The sequence below is a fragment of the Cloeon dipterum genome, chromosome 1, assembly GCF_949628265.1.
Source record: "Cloeon dipterum chromosome 1, ieCloDipt1.1, whole genome shotgun sequence".
In the NCBI taxonomy this organism is placed as follows: domain Eukaryota; kingdom Metazoa; phylum Arthropoda; class Insecta; order Ephemeroptera; family Baetidae; genus Cloeon; species Cloeon dipterum.
The window spans coordinates 17,485,239-17,506,007 of record NC_088786.1 but is presented as its reverse complement, the minus strand read 5'-3'; the positions used below and the strand labels follow the sequence as shown (position 1 = coordinate 17,506,007).

Genomic DNA, 20,769 nt, shown 5'->3' with positions numbered 1-20,769 from the left:
TCATCGCGCGCGCGCACGCCGGCAGTTTGTTCTACTTGAAATAGCGGCGCAGAGTGCATAATAATAATGATGTCGCCGTTTTATTGCGTCATGAATAATTTTTGCCAGCGTGCATCCGTGTGTGTGCCAGGCAGGTTTGGTGCCGATAAATTTTACGCGACCATCATTTCACTTAGGCGTCGAAATTGTAAAATATTATGTTAAAATGGCCGCGAGGTCTTTGGGGTGCTCTATAATTTACAAATAGCCCCCAGGTGGGCCCGACGCGCAAGGAGCCGCGAGTGAGACTGACGAGCCACCACCGCCGACCTGTAAATAATCGATAGCCTGGCTCAAAACGCCAACAATAAACAGACTTCGGTGAGAAATAGGGCTCTAACTTTGTGGGATGTGAATTTTCAGAGGTTTTTTACTTATAAAAAAAAGGTCAGTTTAACTATGGGAGTGCACATTTTAATTGAAATATTCGGGCGTTCTTCGCTATAATTCAATAGTGTTCAATAAAATTTGCTAAAATTTGCCAAACGAAGAGTTCCTGTTATTTATGGTTTGCAAGATGCGTCCGTAATTAATATCTAAATTTTTAAAATTTCAAACTGCCATAATTTTTTTAAAAAAGTATTACTTATAGATTTCAATAACCTTAACATTTTTGGGATCTAATCTGCGAGACGAATCGAATTTTAAGTGAATTTTCATGCTTTCTTGTGCTTTATAGGATTTTTGGAAACGATCGTTATTTTTCCTGAAAGTGTTCTGGGAAAATATCGTAACGGCTTGTAGGTGAGATTTAATTTTTTTTCTGAGACAGTTTTCACAAAACCAAGCTTAATTTGGTAAAAATATGAAATAAAAAAATTAAAATAACATTATACGAGGAATCAAAGGACTTATAAATAATTCTAGAGCTTTTGTCATTTTACAATACACAATTTATTTATTCATAAAAAACATCCTAATGTCAAGTGGCTTTAGATAGGAGTCAAACATCATACGATTTATGAGCCTTAACTTGTGTCTCAATCGAATTGAAATGTAGTACACAAATCATTTTTGCTATTTTCCAATGAAAAATTGGTCCGACTTGAAGCTTTGTAAGTCACTTAATACAAAATAAAGTTTGATTTAGTAATGTTTAATAGCCTTGGTATTTCCCTACCTTAGTTGTTCTCTCAACATAAATAAGACAAACACAATGTACAAAGTCGGTGGATATTACCTCTTTTTGGCCCTGTATGACCCAATAACCTTCCTCTTAGGAGCCGAATGGCTTGGCTGCTTCCAGACCGCCATCGACCTGAATTGCGGCTTCTTCAGCTTGGTGGCCACTACCGGCTTCCCAGTCCACATTCTCCCTTTAGGACCACGCCACGGTCCAGCCTTCAGTTTGACTCCTTTTCCACGCTTCACGGGCTTCCACTTCTTCACATTGCGGCAGAACTTATGCCAAGACATTGATCTTCGTCTCAGACGCCGCCGGAACGAGCTCCACATCAGGTATTTTCGGTAGCTTTTCTTCCACCTATAATTCATACAGGTTTATCTCATCAAAATTATGAAAATCAATTAAAAAAAGGAGCTGAGACGGCCTAAAATTTCATTGATTTTAAATTTGTCAAAATGTTTATGCTTTTCAATATAATTGTGAGGACATTGAGTGTAATATTTTATCTGTACCATTTTGATACTTTGAAGAAAGAATAATTTTTTAATTCATATATGCAAAAAACATGAAACCTTTGTCACATTAATTAATAATAACTTCCTATAACCATCATTAAATTGATAAAAAATTATATATTATTATATTTTTAAATCACTCAACGCACCAAAAGTTGAAAAAGACTACCAGAAATACTGTATTTATCTGTAAGGAAACGGTAAAAACCGTACTTTTTTGTTCTAAAGAAAAATCTAACAATTTACAAAATGTTTACTCTAAAAATCCTTATTTTCACAGCACTAGTCATTGAATAGAAACGGCTAATAGTTTTAAATAAGAATTTATATTTTTACCTTTCAGCCTCTATCTTCTTCATTTTAGCCCTGTACTGCCCGATTTCTTCAGCTTTCTCCTTGGGATCTGAGTAGGCGAAGTGGATAACATAGTCAGGGTAGACCTCATCCACGTCAAACTTCACCCACACCTTCCCATTCTCGCTGATGCTCGTGTCGAAGCCTTCATCGGGCAGTTTGCTGTTCTCAAAGCCGATGCACTGCTTCACCGTAAGAACCCTGAAGAGCAGCATGATGGAGTGATCCGGATTCTGGTCCGTGTAGTGAACCGCGTAGGAGCTGAGTGGCGAGAAGTAGTAGCCGTGTCCGAAGCGAGAACCCTTCTTGCGGCCGAAATACCTCCAGGTGAGGTTATAGGACAGAATCGAGTCCAAGAACTTCTTGTCCGTTCCGTGGAACAAGTGCATTTCTTGTGCGAATGGGTTGCGCAGCTCCATTTTCTCTTTCTTCAAATGGTACCTGTGAGAAACATCAACAAATTCTGATTTTAAAACATTGATTTGAAATAGATCTTATCTTAAACTGCCATGATTTATTGAAAGGTCGGACTAAATAACTGCACTTTTGAAATATACGAGACAAATCATATGATGTGCGATATTATATTCATAATTTTGGGAAAGTTTAATTTTAAAATAATTCCAACTGACGTTTACTGGGAAAATCGTGTGCTGAAATAAAGTGGTTAGAATTTGTTATAAAATATTTTTTCAAGATTAATTATAGCTATTACAAATGTTTTTCAAATAGTTTTAAAAGCTAAAAGGACTAGTTCCCGTAGCAATTTTTTTATTTATATACGAGAGAGGCCTTTATATTACCAGCTCAAGAGAATTTTCTTTACTGGATATTTACTTTCTCTCACCCCGAATCACAATAAGAATACAGTTTTAATGGAAGGACGGTAGATTTTACTAAATTTATCGATCTTATTAATATTATTTTGTCTCCGTAAAAGAAAAAAATTCGCATTTAATGGCAAAAGCTTCAACAAAAAAGATATACTTCAAAAAATGTACTTGAGTCGAAGAAAGGCAAAAAAGGCGAATTTGGACAAAACATCCCCTGTACACATTTTTTACGAGTTCGCCATCCACATTATTAGGATTATTGCGTGTTCCGCGCGCTCTTCTCTCCCCCGCAAGCAGGCGAGGGGCATTATAAAAATTTACGCTCTGGGGAGAGCACACGCCAGCCAAGCGAGCGGGAGTTACTTTTTTCTTTATCCTGCTGCAGAGCCACTGCTTGAATCATCGCTGCGCCTCCACGCACATCATAATTTGAATTGATGGCCGGCAAAAACATTTCAAACGACATTCAATGAAAGAATGAGAGTCAATAGAAAAATGAGATCTGATTTCAGAGGTGGAAATGAGGTTTCTTCCGGCACCCCTTCCGCGCGTCTCATCGTAAATCACAACATGCGAGCAATTTCATAATTAATATTCTGCGAGCAGGCCACTTTTTCGCCTGCAGCCGGCCTGCAAATGAAGTGGCCGCTCGGTCCCCTAGCTGAAAAATGCAATCTCCACACAGCAGATCAATCCTTTATCCTTTCCCTTTTCCCCGACCGAGTACAAACAATTTTCTAATGAACGGACATACATTAATCTTCATTAGCGAAAAATTGCGTCTCAGTCACAGCGGCACGCAGTTTCATTTCGCTGGAGACGGGCCGGCGACAATAAAAATGGACGAAACGCCGGCCTGGGAGAAGAAATTCCTCGTGGGTGACTTTATTCGGGCGTAAAACTTGTTATTTTGCTGCAAAGCCCCATGTAAATGCAGCGTACACACACGTCACATGACGGGACACGCGCGTGTACAGGCCTCAGGGCCATCGATTTCTAATAAAACGCAAAATTTATGTACCTGAACCAGAGGTGCGGATTCTCGACTCGGTCTACAGCCAGCACGCGTTGTTCGCAGCTCTTATTGAATTTTCTCGCGACGTACTTGAACTCCCTCGACAGTGGGCTCACGCCGCGCAGCAGGTACTTGCCGATCTGGAAAGGCGTGCTCAATATTTTAGTGTGCCAGTGATTAGGCAGCAGCTCCTGTTGCCGCTCCAAGCCGACCCTCGGCGTTGGGAACAACTTCAGGAAGTTGGTCTGTTCGGCTCTGGCCAACTTGTCGCGTAACTCCTGCTTTTCCTTCTCGGAGCAGCACGGAGAAACCTGAAAAATAAAAATATTTAATGTAATTGAAATGCGGTAAAAACACTATATCAGTGTTTGATAGACGGCTGTCAAGTACTTTTTTCTCCAAAATGTCGGAAAATTGTAGAAATAATAGTTTATAAGATAATTAAGAATTGGATTTTGACGCTGTTATAAATTCGAACCTATCACATTTAAGAAGCTAAAATCCACTTTAAAAATTAGATGGCGAGCAATTAAAAATGAGTGGTTATATACTTTCAAACTACTGAATTTTCCCATTTTCTATCTGTGTAAAGGACAAACTTATTGTTTTCTTCGTTTTATTAATGCACACTTTTGCGTCATTGTTTTCCTTCACTTCAATTCTGTAACGCGGTCTGCTGCAATTCATCTTTGTTATTTAACTGCTTCACACTTTTATCATTTCAAGTTGTGTTTTTCCTGACTATTTTCAGTCACTTTAATATTTTTATTTTTAAGCTTCGAACTAGACTCACAATACTTAAAATTTAATTATAATATAGAAACATAAACTTTTTAAAAATAACTTAAAAGTCTCCAATATTTCAATTAGCGCATTTTCGTGGCTCTAGAAAAAATGGGTAAATTTCGATCGTTTTTGGCACATTTTCGAGGTTAACAGGTCAAAAATCAAGGTATATTTTGTTATATAGGAAAACATAACTTTCTTGCTGTTTTTTTCTAAAATTTAATTTACCCGTAAAAACACGGGAAGGCAAAACTACAAACAACTCCGCTCAAAAGCACTTAAGGTATTTAAATCTGACTTAAGAAGGAAAGGAGAAATTAAATTAAATCGGGAGTTGAAATTTGTCACATAAGCCTTGACAATTTAAGATTTTAATATTTTTCTTCTGTAACTTCATGAATATGATAAATTTGTCTAATATAAACGAACTTTAACATTCAGGTATTGGCTTTTAATATCATGAAATAGTTTGATGATTGAAAATCACATTTAATAGTTTTTATCACTTTCAAGGCAAATATTCAATGGGGTAGATAGAGGACGAAGAGTCTAACTTTACCATTTGCAGACCATATTCGCGCGCATCTCAATTTGATTGCGTCTTTTCCCTGCGGTAGATTAAGTGATATTTGTGTTCGGACCGTGTCCGGTCAGCATCTTTTATTCACTGCCAGATAATGGGCTCTTGTGGACCCATGAAAATCGATCCCTCTTTTATGGAGACGCTTGTCAATAATTTATTTATCCGCTCTCGCGATTTGTATCTCTAATGCAATGTCAAGCGCACACACACACACGCTGGCTGCACCAGAAATTGAAATAAATAAATAATACTGCGACCGGCGGCGGGTCCGGATATGAAATTGCGGGCTTCGGCGCGTAATATATTTTTTACCTGGCCGCACACGCACAAACTTTAGTGCTGGTGCAGCGGTGCGCCTCACGGGCCGGCCGACGGACCCGCCAACCGACCGGGGAAAAATATATTACGTTGCTTGAAATACGCCAAAAGGAGCCGACCGACCGACGACTTTGGCTCTCATTTTTTAGAGTGTCTTGCACACGAAAATAAGTTAAATCCTGCCCCATGTGCATTCGCGAAAGAGCGAGTTTTTACATAAACTGCTGCGGCGAGCAGCTGGCACCGCGTTTTCCCCGAAATTAGGCAGGCCAAAGTTTTTTTTAACACGCAGCGCAAAGTGGAGACGATCATGCAGTTCCGGAATAATGGACCCGGCAGTTTAGCCGCCTGCTCCGCATTTCCGTGCAATAAGTGCCATGTGTGGGCATGGACACGGTCCAATACACAATTTTTAGTTCGAAAGTGCCAAACACTTCTAGGAATCAAAATATCCCAAGAGTGAAAAATGGATAGTGCTGCGTTTAGTTTTTTATGGCCTGTGACATTAAGTAACGGTTTTCAAATGAGTACGAACTATGGGGAATTTCTAGCAATTTAAGCACACATGTTGTGTCAATATAATACTTAAGGGTAAAAATAGAGATTATTAAGGTAAGAAATTTTCATTCCCGTCCCCTCCAGTAGCGGAATAAATTTTCCTGCGTTGTCCCATGCTGTTCCGGTAGAACATACATGCCATTTTGACAGTTTTAAATATTTGTATATATATATATATATATATATATATATATATATATATATATATATATATATGTGTGTGTGTGTGTGTGCCAATTTTACTTATATTTTTGTTAAAATGACAGTAGGCGAAATTCAGCATAGCTGACCAATCAGCCGCCGCCCAAAATCTCACATCTGACGCTTTCGAAAACAAAATTGATTAAGGAAATGCGAAATCTTAAAATTCTCTAATTTGCGTATTTTCAGCGTAAATATGTAAACGCCGTAAACGCGAAAAATAAAAATCCATCTCAATACTCCAGAAAACAATAAACACAAAAAATTAAAGATATTAATTTTACAAATATCGGAATAATTGGAAGTTTGGCCAAACCTCTCTTCTCCCTTCAAACAGGATAACCCGTCATTATCAATTTAAAATTAACTTTCATATTAATTTAAAGATCAAATTTTAAAATGAATTTATCATCATTGACGGAAAGAAAAATAATATTTAAAATTTTAATGAATTCAAATAAGAGTAGAGATAATCACGAAAAAAAAACTTCAAAAACAATTCCAGTTGGGTCATGTTCCTTCAAAAGTTATTTTGTCTCGCCAGTATTTTAGGAAAAAGCAGAAATTCTGGCTTGCTGTTTCTGTGTCTAGAAATACGCTATTCAAACTGAAAAAATTGCTCTGTAAACGGAAAACGAAGTTTACGCCTCAACTTTTAAAATATTTTGACTCAAAGTGCTTTAAAAAAATCCAACTCAACAGAGAGGTAAAGTGCTTTGGTTTAGGGCTAGTACGTTTAATTTAATGTACTTAACCTGAAATTTTGGCCAAGAAGCCACTCCTTTAATTTTCATAGGGGGTTTCTTCTTGAACTCTGCAATAGCCGCTTCTCTAGCCATCATCTGACGTTCATATTCAGCAATTTTGTCTTGGACCAGGTACTGAGGAGGCATCAGGACCCTGACTTTGACTTTCCTGCGCAGAGGCTTGCGTTGGGTCAAGCTGTGCTGCATTTTCCCATCCAGCACGATCCAGTCGATTTTGGGGTGCCTCTTGACGTCATTTATGAAGCGCTGCAAGGGCACAGCGCGCTGGATGTCTCTCTCGATCAGGCCGATCAACTCCTTTGGAAAAGTCTTTGCATTCACGGCACCTTTTCGTTTTTCCAGCACAGGGGTGGCAGCAGGTGGTGCGGCTGTTTTGCGGCGTTTTATGACTCTGCGGGGAGCGAAGACTATTTTTGGTTTTTTCAGCGACTCGTCTGCCCGCGGTGTAGACCCCAAGAGCGAGTTCATCAGGGTGTTTGCTTCCAGCCGAGCGTCCACGGTATTTTGCTCGAATGCAAATGGTTTGCGCAGCTTCTCTTTGGCGGCGCAGATTTTGGGGATTCTGGCGAGTTTCGGACGCACGGGATGTGTGTGTTGGCGGATTTGCCCTTTTGTCAACCTCTTTAGCAAAACGCGCACCTGCTTTTCGCAGTCGAATTTACGGCAGAGTTGCAATACGGAGAGCACTGGCTTTCTTTCATTTTCATCCTGCTTTGTTTCACTGCGGTGCAGTTTCATTTCATCCCGCTCGTCATTCTTTCTGGGGTTTTTAGTCGAATCATGGCTTTCGCCTTCTTTACGACTCTTGTTTGCAAGGGATTTGCAAGTCGTTTGTTTACCGTTCTGCTCTCTGCTGCTATTTTTCTGCTCATATTTGTGCTCTTCAGGTTTCGCCGGCCTCGAGCGCTCTGCTAAGCCCACTGAAGAGCTTCTGACTGTGGCCTCCTCCTGCAACTCGGCGTTTTTATCACCCTTTGAGGATTCCCACAGTATCACATTCAGGGGAGGGCTCTCTGCACGGGCCTTCACTTCGTTTTTCCTCTGCTTTTGTTTTATTTCATCTTCTGATGAGACTGCTGATTTCATATGTTGTACTTTCTTCCAAGGAATAGATTTTTGGTCTACAGCCCTTCTTGATATTCTTTTTGATGGTTTCGAAAGGATGAAATCCTTCAGTTTGAATTTTCTATGCCGATTGTGCTTTTCTTTGGCCTTGGTGACCACTTTTGTTTCGTCTTCCTGAAATTAATTAATAGATTGCGTCATAAAATATTCATTGTTGCGGGTTTAATGGAACTATTTTTGAGTAATTTGAGATCTCATCTAACAGAGGGGAAATTTCAAAAATGAGGTGTGCCTTTAATTCCTAAAAAAATATGAAAGCGAGCTCAAAGTTACATTTTTTGCTTCAATAAATTTTATTATTTTAATTACTAAAGAAAATTTTCAAAATGACAAAGGTTTAAAAGAGTGTCCATCATTCTGTTAGCAATTCATATAAAAAAGTCTTGTATAACTTAACATTTACCAATATTTTCTCTTCCTGTTCGCTGGCTAGACAAAGCGGACTCTGTGCGTCCACCTGCCCTTTTTCATTAGAATCAATTTCATCCTCAACGGGCGAGTCGACATTCTCGTCAATAATCAGCAGCCTGTCATCATCACTGCTCAGAGTGTCATCGTCAGACGGAATTTCATAAATCCGATCTGCAACATTGCTACTGTTGAACTGCTGGCGGCTATCAGTGGGCCAGGTGGTGCTGGGGGTGGCTTGGCGGAAGGGTGGCCACTCGTTGGCTGTCACAATAACGCCGGACGGCGGCCGTGCTTGAGTTTGACTAATGACAGCAGGTAAATTGCAGTGATAAACTGGTGCTAATGGTCGGTGAGCGCCGGCAGATAAATCAATAGAGGCGGTGAGCCGAGATGAGGGTGCTATATGCCAGTCGTTAACATATTGATGCTGCCGCTGCGGGTGATTGCCAGCTTGGCTAAGATCCATTACTCGCGCCTCTGCAAACACATAAGGAAATTAATGTTCGCCAGAATAAACACCCAGTCGGGTGCGTACATGGCAATAATAAACTGGCAGTTAATGCGTGCGACCCGTAAAAATAAGTGTGTAACGACGCCTCCGCAGTATGTACACGACGAGAATTCTTGCACCCCTTATTTAAGTGTTACGAGCGGCAGTAGCCCCGTGATAAGAGTGCTATTTTTGTTATTGCCAACGAATTAATAACCGTTTAATCAGAGTGCACGTTCCATTAATGCCGGAGGAATAATGCTTTGCCATCCAATCGAGCTAACATTGCGAGAGTTTAAACAAAGGAATAAAAACCAGGCTGCAAATTAAATAAATTTTAAGCTTCCATGAAGCCAAATATTAATTTAAATCCAATAATGTGCCTGAAATCTGGAATAAAATTTATTGTTTAATAAAATTTTACCCTTCTTTATTTTAATTTTAATATCCATAAGCATGCCGGAAAAAAAACAGAACTTCAAAAAATTTCTCGCTTAATTTAAATGCTTTAATACATCATCACATCGGAATGTAACAGTTTACTCACGCAAATATTACTAAAAATATGTACATATGATTTCAATTAAATATCGCCGTGGCGTCGGTTTTTCTCCTTAACCTCTCTCAATGTTAGGAACAAATTTGCAGGGCTGAGCATGGCAATAAAATAGGATTTTCGCAGATCCGTGTTTTTGCGGTTAGTTTCTCCAGGCCTTTTGCAAAGCGAAAAACAAAATTTGCTGCTATTGATTTTTGCCTTTTTAGCTCTCTTGCCAACCTTTAGGGCAAAATTTTAATTAAACTTGTTTTCCATAGTTAATCTTTAACGATAAAATCATTTAAAAACAGATTAAACGCTGTGAACCCCAGATTTGGTCCGCACGAAACTTGTAAACTGCAAAAAAAACCAATGCACTGCGAGTTTGGAATACATATTATTCCCCGGAAGATTCCCAGCCCTGCAATACGAGTGTTGCAAACATCGCTCAACATTTGATTCAAAAATCTAAATCCAACCCTTCTTGGATGTATCTACTAGGAACAGAGGTCGCCACCTACCACAGCGATGTGATTGTATAATAGTAATAATGTAAGATTTAAATTATCTATATGTATATGTACATACACCGAAAATTCTGATGTATCAGGTAATCAGAATCAAAACACAAACATACATACATACTTAACAGCGAATACAATAGATTATTTAGTATTCTGACTGACTGATTGTGAGTCTAACATCCTAATGTTTGACTGTGCAAGTAAAAAAAGTAAAACAGATTAGTGCAACGTGAAATACAACAAACACAGAGTGCAATGCATTACATAATAATGTATGTATGTACATCTAAAATATGCAGCGTAGCATAATAATTATACTACATATATTCATGATTCATTTTCGTACCTGTTAATGCAACCTTTTATCAAAATTCCGTGTATCTAAATGGAATTCAGAGATTTTAGAGAACTAAATGTACGTAGTACGTAATATCCCCGTTATGAACGTTATGGAAAGGAACAGCATTTTTTTTATCTCATTGTCACTCTCGTCCTTCCTTTCCTCCTTGCAGCTTAAACTCTCCTTATTACCTTATTGCAGCTTGCACTGTCGTGCACTTGCAGAAGCAGAAAGCAGAACGCAACAGAATGAAAAAAGAGCCGAAAGAGGTATAAGAGTATGTATGAGGTGAGGAATGAGAAACGAAACGAAACACGAAGAGAAACGACTCGTTTCAAACGAGAGTTATTACAAGAACAAGGCAGAGACACCTTGACAGAGACAGGGCGAAATGCGACAAATTTCTCCTAGATTCGTAATTCGTACAGTAGTGTTTCTCCCCACTCCCTCCTTTATTAAAGCTCCCATTCTTCCCGCTCGTGACCACGTGACAGTCACTTTTCGTTTCTCAGTTGTTAGTCAGTAGTCAGCCCCTACCACGCCCACTTTCTGATTAAAATTCGTCTTCCACTCGTCAGCTGCTTTGTCTTGACAGGTAATTCGTCTATTTTCCTATTAATTTTTACACCCTACCTAAATTTTGGATCAAAATTGGCTGTAGGAATTAATCTTAGTTCACTTAACTCACAAAAATCGAGTCTTGCTACGCGCGATCGCCTCAAAATGGTAATATCTACATGGCTATTTTTTGCTTTGCTTGGGGAATACATACTTGTGAACTATTTTTTTTCGAATATCAGAATATTCTATTCAAAGCCCCAAATATTTCAACTTCATTTTCGCTTCTTAGGTTGCTGTGATGTTTTCCGCATTGGCTAGAAATTCCCTGCGCGCCGCTGGTAGCAAAGTAATCGCCAGGACCAATTACACAAGCAACTACACCGTACTGTCTGGACCCCCAGCCATCAGAATTTCCCTTGCTGTAAGAATAATAATTGTTGCTAGAAACGTTCAATTCTAAATGTAGAGTGTAGCATATTCTTTTCATCTGTTTTTTATTGTTTTTTTTTCTTATTACTTGCGCTGGACATTTTATTCAATCTTTTATTTACAAAGAAAAATCCAGAATGTTAGTTAAAGATAAAAAACCTTTGATGATATTTGTAAAGTTAACGATAAAATGCTTAAAAATGCTTCTGCCATGAATTTCGCTTGAATTTTTGTCTATCAATGGTCCAAGTTGAGGTCATGGTTGAATTAAAAACAAATTAACAAAATGAACATAAACTTAAGTTCAAATAATAATGTCTGTAAATAAGATAATGGAACAAAATTGAAAATAAGATTGCACTGCATTTAAAACAAACTTGTCTTGCGGTTTATAAACCCTTACTTTTTCAAAGCATGTGAAATAAAATTGTAATCTTCAAACTCGCTCTACAGGAGAAGTTCATCCTTGGTGGCGTCATGTGCGGCAGTTTGTTTGTCGTTCCTGCCTGGGTGCTGGTGAACATCAAGAAGTGGAACGGTTCCGTCGAAGAGTAACTAACACCTTGAAAGCATTATAGTTACCGCTGATCCTGTAGAACAAGCCAACCCATTATGCAGTCTTGCAGCACAAAAAATACTCTGTGGTCTCCTCTGGCGAAGGAGTACAACCCACTCGAAGCCGGTTCCATAGACAAAACAGACACAGTGCCCCACGACAACGCCGTAGCCAGGGCGATGCTCGCCCACTACACACCTAATCCAACCCTGAAAACCAAACCTGAGTACACGATATTTGTGGCCCGGCTGAATCTGAAAACCAACGAAAGTGACCTGAGAAGAGTATTCTCCGAGTACGGCCAAATCCTTGATTGCACCCTGGTCCGAGACATCGTGACAGGCACCTCCAAAGGTTACGCCTTCATAGAGTTCAGGTCAAGGTACTCAGTTGATGACGCGTGCAGAAAAGCAAACAAGATGGAACTCGACGGGCGCACCATTTTCGTCGACAGAGAGATTGGAAGGACGATGAAAGGCTGGGTGCCAAGGAGGCTCGGAGGAGGTTTTGGTGGAAACAAAAACTCAGGCCAGCTCAGATTTGGAGGGGTTGATCGACCATTCCTCAAGCCGATTTTGAAAGAAGAGAAAAAATTCCAGAGACACAAATAAACTTTTTTAAATACATTCCAGTTGCAATCTTGCCAATCATGGGACCATATTTTGTAACGATTTAATATACATTTTTGATGGGATAGCTCAATACTCGCAGGAAAAGCTGTGTGTAGTTTGAAATAAATGTAAAAAATTGGACAGATGAAGACTCGTTTTATTGCTGTATTATGCCTGGATTACTAATGGCCCTCAAAATTTGTTTTTGAAATTTGAAATTAAGTTATTGCTTTGAAATTTAGGTAATAGTTTGAAGATATGGGTTTCATTAAGAAATGGGAAAATAGACTCAAATCGCCTGAAAAACAATGCAATCAAACGAAAAGCGGAATATATCAAAGAACTGCGTGTTCAGTTATGATTGTTTAAATTTGCCCATTTCACGAAAAAATCAGCGCTATGATGTATTATATCAATGATTTTTTCGCTTGATAAAGATTCCTCTTTTCGCGTTCTATCCAACGGGGTGAGCTAAATTTTTTCTTGACGAAATACATACATGATTTTTCAATAAAGATAAAGGTGCTCTCTACTTGATAAGCATGCAAACCTTGCAGCCGACTTTCTCGCAACTTAAAATGGAAAACCTGGAAAAAAATCGAAAAAATGTATATTTCTCTATTCTAGTAAATATTTTGGTCTCAGAAAAGAACGATTATTTTTATAACTTTCCTGCACAAAAATCAATTCAGTATTATTAAAAAACAATAAAAATCTTTAAAAAAAATCTTAGAAGCACTCCTTTTTCCCACAATTTTTTTTTTTAAATTTCTTCTGGCAGTCCTGGCTCCTGGCACGGCACACGCTCTTGATTCCCTTCTCCAAGTATCCGATCCACCAGCACGTTGCGCTCTTTTCCCCCTCCCCTACTTTGGTTCCAGCAGTAGAAGCGCGTGAGATTCCGAATCCGAAATCGGCTGGTTCCGACTCTATGTCCCCGCGCACATGTGCCTGTGCCACATGTTTTTCGGCCTGCAGGTCTCGCGGCTCGCATTCCCTTGATCTCTGCTTCAAATTCATGAAACAGAATAAATTAAAAATAATAATTCGTCTGTTATTGGAGTGAGGTGTAACGTAACGCTGAAAATGTAAGTATGTACATATCTGTAATATGAACGCTAGTGCTCTCGAGAATTCTTGTATTGTACTTTTAATTTGTTAAAAGTGTTAAGAGACAACGTAAAATACATACACATACAGCTGAAAATTATCCGGAATGTTTCAAAAATTTTCGTGCTTGCGAGTTTATTCATAATAATATGTAATATTAATTGCATACAATTTCAATTTTATACGGACGAGCGCGTCTAACCATTCTCACATTTATCCTATTTTTTTGTTAAATATGTATTACTATGCATTATGTATATACATATGAATGTATTATAATTATGTATAATATTTTTAATCTGCATTTTCTAAGTCGATCGTCAGTGATCCTGGAGGCATCATGTCACGAATAATTGGGTTCAACAATAAGCCAAGCAGAGCAAAAATGCATCGCCAGAGCATCCTTGCTGAAAATTTGGACAAGATTTTCAAGCAACATCAAAGTCAGCACTTGGCCCGTCAATATGCGTCTGAGCTTATAGCGCGCTTGGCTGAAGCAAACAAGAAAATCGAGCCAGTCTTCTGCAGGAACAGGAGAGTCAAGAGGCCCCCAAGAAGGTTCTTACTCGATGCACTGGTCAACAGCAGCACTTTCAGTGAGTAACACAGAATTTGGATCGTTTGAATGAGCAGGAAAACACATAAAAAATTTATTGCAGACAGCGAAGACAAGGACGAAATATTCCTGGAGACAGAAAAGGAGAAACCTGATTGCAATCAGGACTTCAACACTCCTCACAAAGAATCCAAGGTGATGACGCAGATTGAAAAAACTCAGACCCGTCGAAAGAGGTCTATGAAAAGGATTGCAAACCGCGAAGACAAGGGCCCCATTCCTGAAAAACATCCAAAAGTGCCAAATATAGATAAGGATCAACCTAGAACTTGGACCGCTGACTGCGAACGGAACTTCAACTCTCCCCATGAGCAATTCAAGATGATCATGAAGCAGACTGGAAGAGCTCAGACGACTGGAAAGAAGACCAGGAAAAGGATTGCATACTGTGATGAGACACCAATATTCCGTCAATCCCCCTATCCAGTCAATCCAGTCAAAAGATCCATGACGAAATACGGAAAGAATGATTTTCCCACCTTGCAACGCATCAAATCGGTCTCATACAGGGTTCTTAACTCTGAGAGAGGATTCCGCAATGCATCTGTGCCTACAGGCTTCATGAGATACGTCACGATGAGAACAAAACAACGACTAGGAAACAGATTTGATGTGTACTATGCGGCACCTGACGGCAAGGTTCTCAGATCAAGGCTGGATTGCATCACGTACCTGATTGAAAATCCTCACATTGTCCGCGGCGTGAAGTCAGATGATTTTGATTTTCACTTTGAGCCATTCACCAACATGAAAGTTGCCAAAGTGTGTCTCCCCAGACTTGATAAGATGCTGGTTGGTGATCAGGCACCTGCTCATTCAAAGCATTGTCCAACTTTGGACGTTGCAAGTGATTCAACTTCCAAAACATTGATTGTTTCACTGGAACGTTGTGACCGCCTCCTCAAGGACCTTGGACTTGTTATCCAGTTTTGACCATACCTTGATGAAGAGCACCAAACGAGCCTTGATAATTCACCATTAGTGGACAGCCGCCATTAGATGGCGCCTCCTTTTATTGTTAAGACTGTGAGGCACTTTCGCTAGGAATTCAAATTCAATCCTGCATCTGTGCATTATACTTGAAATAATTCTGTTTTGTGGGATGACGACCAAATTCAGTCCAGACAATCGCTGTAGAATCGTTGGGAATGATATTCCGTGTAAAAATTGTTTTCTACGGCCATGAGCAAAACGGAATTATGGTTGAAAATATGTGGCGAATTCAGCAATGCGATATTGCCTAAAGACTGAATATATGGGTTCTCGAGAGATTTGAATGATTCAAATCTAATCTCTGACAATTAACGACTGATCTAAATTTTTCACGCTTAATATATGGTTTGAAAAAATCCTTTGACATTTCGTTCCTGTTGCAGAGGTTCATATGGGCATAGACTTTTTTTCCAAAATCCCAAATGACCAAGCCATGAGTGGTGTAAAATATTTCCCCTAAGACTGCGATTCACGAAGGAATCTCTAGAAAGATATGTCTCTAATTTTTGACTGTTGAAATACGACCATTTAATAGAATAAAACAATTCAGAACAAAATTATTTTTGTGATTTATTTTATACGTGATATCATTACACTCTAAAAATTAAATTATAATATAGGCTAAATCATATGAGAATCACAATTAAAATCAAATAAATCTTAACAGCTTATTGTTCGCATTCACTAAAAGGTTTATATCGCTCAAAATTATCCAAAGCGAACACAGTTCAGTCACAGATCACCAAACTCGCCGACGGCAGGTCTCCATTTACAAGACGTGCGCGTGCATCAGCAATCAGGAGTAAATCGGCCGCGCTGCTTCAGAATTGGCGCCCTCGATTCTTTCGTAAGAGTGCCTGCAGGCAAATGAGCGAGAGCCATGATTAAGCACATTTGCATTTTGTACTGATTGAATTTCTCGTGCGGTCTGATTGCTTAGGAACTTTTGTCTTAATGTTCCGAAGGTCTCCTTATCCCTTTTTTTAAATTCATAATTCGTCTGGATATTTTCCTGCAAAGAGAAATTTAATTATCCACTTCAGTTCAGAGTGAAGCTAGTTGTAAGTGTTTTAAGTATAAGAGAAAGCAGACAACAGTAATGACTTAAGTTTTATTTGAATTTTCATTTAAGTGGTACATGCATGATAATCAAAGTATAAAAATAAATAGCGAGCTATACTGCAAAATATCTATCACAGAATTTCATCTTTTCCAGTTTTCTCGGGTTTTTCAGGATCAGCAGCAACGTCCTTGCGAGATTGTCTGCAAAAACGCATAACAAAAAAGAGAAGGATGAGATTACATCATGCAGGAAGATGGAGATGGGGTTTAAGTTACTGAACAAGAAACAATATTTATTTAACAAAGAAATCTGGTATTGCAAAATATTTGCTCTCAATAAAATTATGTAGAATTGAATAAAATGGCCGATAAAAGGTACTAGGTGAGCTATTCTAGCAGAATTTACAATATGGTTTTAAGGGGAGTTCAATAGAATTTATTTAATCGGCAATTTTTTTAATCTTTGTGAAATTTGGAATACATTTTCTTGATGAGAAAAATCGATCGATATGTAATATTTGTTTTTGATTTGTTGCGAGTGACAAGGGTTAGAAATAATTAAAAATTGCCTTGTACATAGTAAAAATGTAATTTATAAAGGAATATTCTACCAAAAACGTAAAAATGTAATTTATAAAGGAATATTCTACCAAAAACGTAAAAATTTAATTTTAATAAATAATTATTCCATTTAATAAAATTGTTGGCTGTGTAAAATACAGCAAATTTGATCAGCTTTCATAACATGTTAATAAATGTCTTTGGTGATTTTTTCTTTTTAAACTACGACTTGCTCAAAGTGGCCTCAACGGTTTACCAGAAATTAAAAAATTCTACACCAAACGATTTGTCTCGTCAAGAAGAATATTTATAAACCAAAAAACATAATTATGGAACAAAAATAGGTTTTTGTTACTTGAAATCAATGATATAGCAGGACAATTCATTGTTAATTCAAGACTATAAATATAAACAATATCAGAATTTTCATCATAATTCAATCAAGAAAGTGAAGAAGCATGTAAAAATGTACGGAAACTAACTTAAATCAAATCAAATTTGTCAGACACTACAGGCATGGTCTTCGACTTAAAAAAGCAGGAAAAAAAATACTGGAAAGTAATTTAAAATATAAAAAAATGTATCACCTGACCAATGCTAATTTTTCAATAAAAGTTTGATGCAGCGAGGTTCATAAACAATTCCATGATAAAACGATAATATCAGAAAAATAGCATGCGTTTTACAAATGAGATTGAAGAGCTGCAGCTATCTCGTTAGGGTACGTCTGGAAAACCGTCTGCGAACGTGTATTATCACTGTCTCCACTTGATCATAGAGGCTTACAAGCTATTCAGCTCTTTTGTTTAGGGAAATCCTGACGTTATCAAGGCAGATGAAACCACTAGTTTGGGTATGAACTGGTTTGGCGCGTGTCATTACAAGACGAATCGTGTAACACATGTTGCCAAATCTGAAAATGCAAGTTAAATTCTTACCTGTATAGCACATAATGTTGGAATATGAAGAAGATGTCAAACACGACGGAGAACAGTCCCAATCCGAATTTCGTAGGGTCGCCGAAAATAGATTGCCAGTCGTCTGAAAAAATAAGAAATTACTTAACACAAAAAATACAATATTTTGGTAGCTCCTTACTGTAGTTGTGGGCGTTGACCATCATCTGCATCATGCTGAGAGCGCCGCCAGTAAAGTCAAGGAAAATGTTGCCGATGCTCCATCCCACCGTGCTCTTCCTTTTGTAATTCATGTAAGCCTGATGACACATCAAGCTTAGAGCGAGCCAATCATGTTTTTAAATAATTTACCTGAGGAATGTATTTGATCAGAGTGATGGCCAACTTGACGTATGAGCAAAAGTAAAGGATGTCAAGCCAAGTGAGTTTGTCTGTGGCGGCGGCCACAATAGTGCTGATCAACAGGAAGAGAGCAAACACCACTATTATGCCTCTTGCGGTCCACGAAACTCTTTGGTTTGCACGCTGTAACATGATTCATATTCAATTTTAATGTTGAAAATCATAGAAAAGTCTTTACCTCGTAAAAGAAGCATTGTGTGATTGTTATAACTGTTGCGAACATCGCGTGGAGGCCGAAAAAGATGTCTTGGGCCAAAACAGGAATCATGCCTCTTGGATGTTTTTCATAATACTCATCCTAGTATAATTTTAAGATTTAAAAACGCAGTTGATTAATTTAATTGGTTAAAAACCTGGATGGAAGGAATCCAAAATAGACCACAGTTAAAAATGGAGTACATGGTGAAGCCGATGATGTTTAAAGCCAGAAAGTCGAAATTGAGACCAACAACACTGAAATAAAAAAAAGGTAAGCATTCTTGATAGTATGTTTTAATAAAGGCAAAAAATATTAAAATTGCATAATTTGATGCTTAAATGAAAATCGAAAGCACAGAAAAAAAAGTCTGGAAATCTAGGAGACGTGATGCGGCATAGAAGCCTTGTGCTTTTTACCTTTTCCGCTTCCAGTTTTCATAGATTTGTGGGTAGAAGGAAACGGACCAGGCCACAAAGTAGATCCATCCAATGACCTCGCTGAAGTGGTAAAGCTCAATCGAGTGCAGAGAAGTGACGCGGATAAACGCATCGTAAACACTGCAGTGGAAATTATTGTTAACTCTCTCTCGTAAAATGGCCCAATTTTTTAATTACTCAGCGATGGCTGGGTCGATACTTAGTAGGATAGTAGTGTAGCCAGCTTCGATTGATGTCACTTCGATGGGGTAGATGTCATTTGCAGGAGGATTAATAATAATTGACTTTGGGTTCAGCTCCAAAATCCCTGAGTGCAATGTTTGCACTGACGCGTTCACTCTTTGCGTGAGGTCGGTACTGGAAACAATCATTTTTGGGGCGAATTAAAAAAATATTTACGATAGTTTAGGATATAATAAAATTAAACTTACTCAACCGGAGTTCTTACGCCGGCTTAATTTTACGTTCATTCTAGTGCATGCTGGATTTGTTTAGTAAATTATTTGAATTCTAAATTCATACTTTTTTCACTTTGGTTAGTGTACATTCATATTTATTTAAAAAAATCAATGGAAACTTACAGACATGAAACATTACTTAATCTTGTTTCTACGCTTCCCATTATAAAGGCTTTTGTGGGGGTTTCAATCACGAGACACGGATTAACAACTAATCATATGGCTTCAAAGCTCCCCCTTCCTCTAAAATTGGTATGACACAAAACACGAAATTAAATACGAACACAACGGGAATTCCTCTTTCTAATACACACTTAAAACCAAAATATTTTTAAAATAAATGATAGTATGTGCGCATCATGGAGACAATGAGATTAGTTCATTCAAGGTTTGTGTTAAAAGATTAGAAGAGTTAAACGTGCATACATACAAACATACATACTCGGTGATAACCATTATTAATTTAATCAAAGCGGATCAAATCACTTTGAAGGAATCGCAGTGATAATAAAATGGACTTCGGACACAGAATTAAAAAAATCCCTTTGAAAGATAAAGAACAATTAACATGGCTAATTTTTTTCACTTCTAGATTTAAATTTAAATTTTAAGTTCGCTTTCATTTTCAAACGTTCTTGATTGATGACACTATATCTACTCACACTTGAAGGTTGATGACTTTCGTTTCGCCAACCAGGATGTCCAATTCCTGCGAGCCCAAACTGAAGGAAGTCTCGGCCGCAGAAAATGCTGATGGTAATATACAACTTATTAATTCCATTACTGTCCAGAAATCTCAACCACAAACCGATCAAAATTGAAGCGCAGAAGAGCTTTGAAAAAGTGGCTGATCGACCCATTTCAAGAGTCACAATTGGGGGCGGACTTCAAATGTTGAACTCAAGGTGTCCGCAATTTAATTACGTTCCTCTGCAGCAAGAAGCTCTGCCGCGGTCTCCTGTCCTCGTCCAAGTGTGAAAATTCTCGACCAACATGACTTTTTCACTTAATTACAGCGGCGATCGACTTATATTTTTCACTCGACACCCAGCTTTTGCATTTTGTCTAACCAGAGGGGCGTAGCTGTTTACCGCAATCACGTGAAAGACATCAACCAATCAGTTCGCTCGATTGCCCTCTTCTCTAACGAAACTCGCTTGGCGGGCTGGAATTTTTTGTTTGTAATGCAATATCGCACTCGCCATGGCTTCTTTTCCTCCTATTCTTTAATGACGCGGGCGACCGTATTGTAAGTTCTAAACGTAAAACACTTTTACTTTTCGGTCCACTCCACGCATTACGCGGTCACCGACACCGACCGACCTTGTCTCCCC

General features: G+C 38.4%; 4 protein-coding genes across 7 annotated transcripts; 2 read left to right on the top strand and 2 right to left on the bottom strand.

Annotated features, from left to right (window-relative positions):
- Positions 1-915: 915 nt before the first annotated feature.
- On the bottom strand, positions 916-10,837 carry LOC135948235 (uncharacterized). Of its 2 annotated transcripts, none has more exons than XM_065497414.1 (6): positions 10,715-10,837; positions 8,624-9,108; positions 7,084-8,334; positions 3,889-4,193; positions 2,017-2,475; positions 916-1,522 (listed from the first exon to the last, which is right to left on the bottom strand). In XM_065497414.1, exons 2-6 carry the CDS (start codon positions 9,095-9,097, stop codon positions 1,216-1,218), a joined length of 2,796 nt encoding a protein of 931 aa, XP_065353486.1. In that variant the 5' UTR covers positions 9,098-9,108; positions 10,715-10,837; the 3' UTR covers positions 916-1,215. The 2 variants fall into 2 exon arrangements, with proteins under 2 accessions (XP_065353486.1, XP_065353485.1); XM_065497413.1 differs by lacking the exon at positions 10,715-10,837 and adding an exon at positions 10,530-10,669.
- Positions 10,838-11,986: 1,149 nt separating this feature from the next.
- On the top strand, positions 11,987-12,825 carry LOC135948073 (U11/U12 small nuclear ribonucleoprotein 35 kDa protein-like). The gene has a single exon (XM_065497140.1). The coding sequence runs from the start codon at positions 12,126-12,128 to the stop codon at positions 12,678-12,680; it is 555 nt and encodes a 184-aa protein (XP_065353212.1). The 5' UTR covers positions 11,987-12,125; the 3' UTR covers positions 12,681-12,825.
- An 828-nt stretch (positions 12,826-13,653) lies between these two features.
- LOC135934054 (uncharacterized) lies at positions 13,654-15,943 on the top strand. Its single transcript, XM_065475569.1, has 3 exons — positions 13,654-13,768; positions 14,104-14,386; positions 14,450-15,943. The coding sequence occupies exons 2-3, from the start codon at positions 14,131-14,133 to the stop codon at positions 15,337-15,339; spliced, it is 1,146 nt and encodes a 381-aa protein (XP_065331641.1). The 5' UTR covers positions 13,654-13,768; positions 14,104-14,130; the 3' UTR covers positions 15,340-15,943.
- Positions 15,944-15,950: 7 nt separating this feature from the next.
- Ctns (Cystinosin) lies at positions 15,951-20,519 on the bottom strand. Of its 3 annotated transcripts, XM_065475550.1 has the most exons (11): positions 20,244-20,519; positions 20,098-20,185; positions 19,155-19,334; positions 18,957-19,097; positions 18,695-18,794; positions 18,520-18,639; positions 18,291-18,464; positions 18,121-18,238; positions 17,961-18,063; positions 16,580-16,662; positions 15,951-16,256 (listed from the first exon to the last, which is right to left on the bottom strand). In XM_065475550.1, the coding sequence occupies exons 1-10, from the start codon at positions 20,293-20,295 to the stop codon at positions 16,593-16,595; spliced, it is 1,146 nt and encodes a 381-aa protein (XP_065331622.1). In that variant the 5' UTR covers positions 20,296-20,519; the 3' UTR covers positions 15,951-16,256; positions 16,580-16,592. The 3 variants fall into 3 exon arrangements, with proteins under 3 accessions (XP_065331622.1, XP_065331629.1, XP_065331617.1); XM_065475557.1 differs by lacking the exon at positions 16,580-16,662; XM_065475545.1 differs by lacking the exon at positions 15,951-16,256 and having other exon boundaries at positions 16,495-16,662.
- Positions 20,520-20,769: the final 250 nt, after the last annotated feature.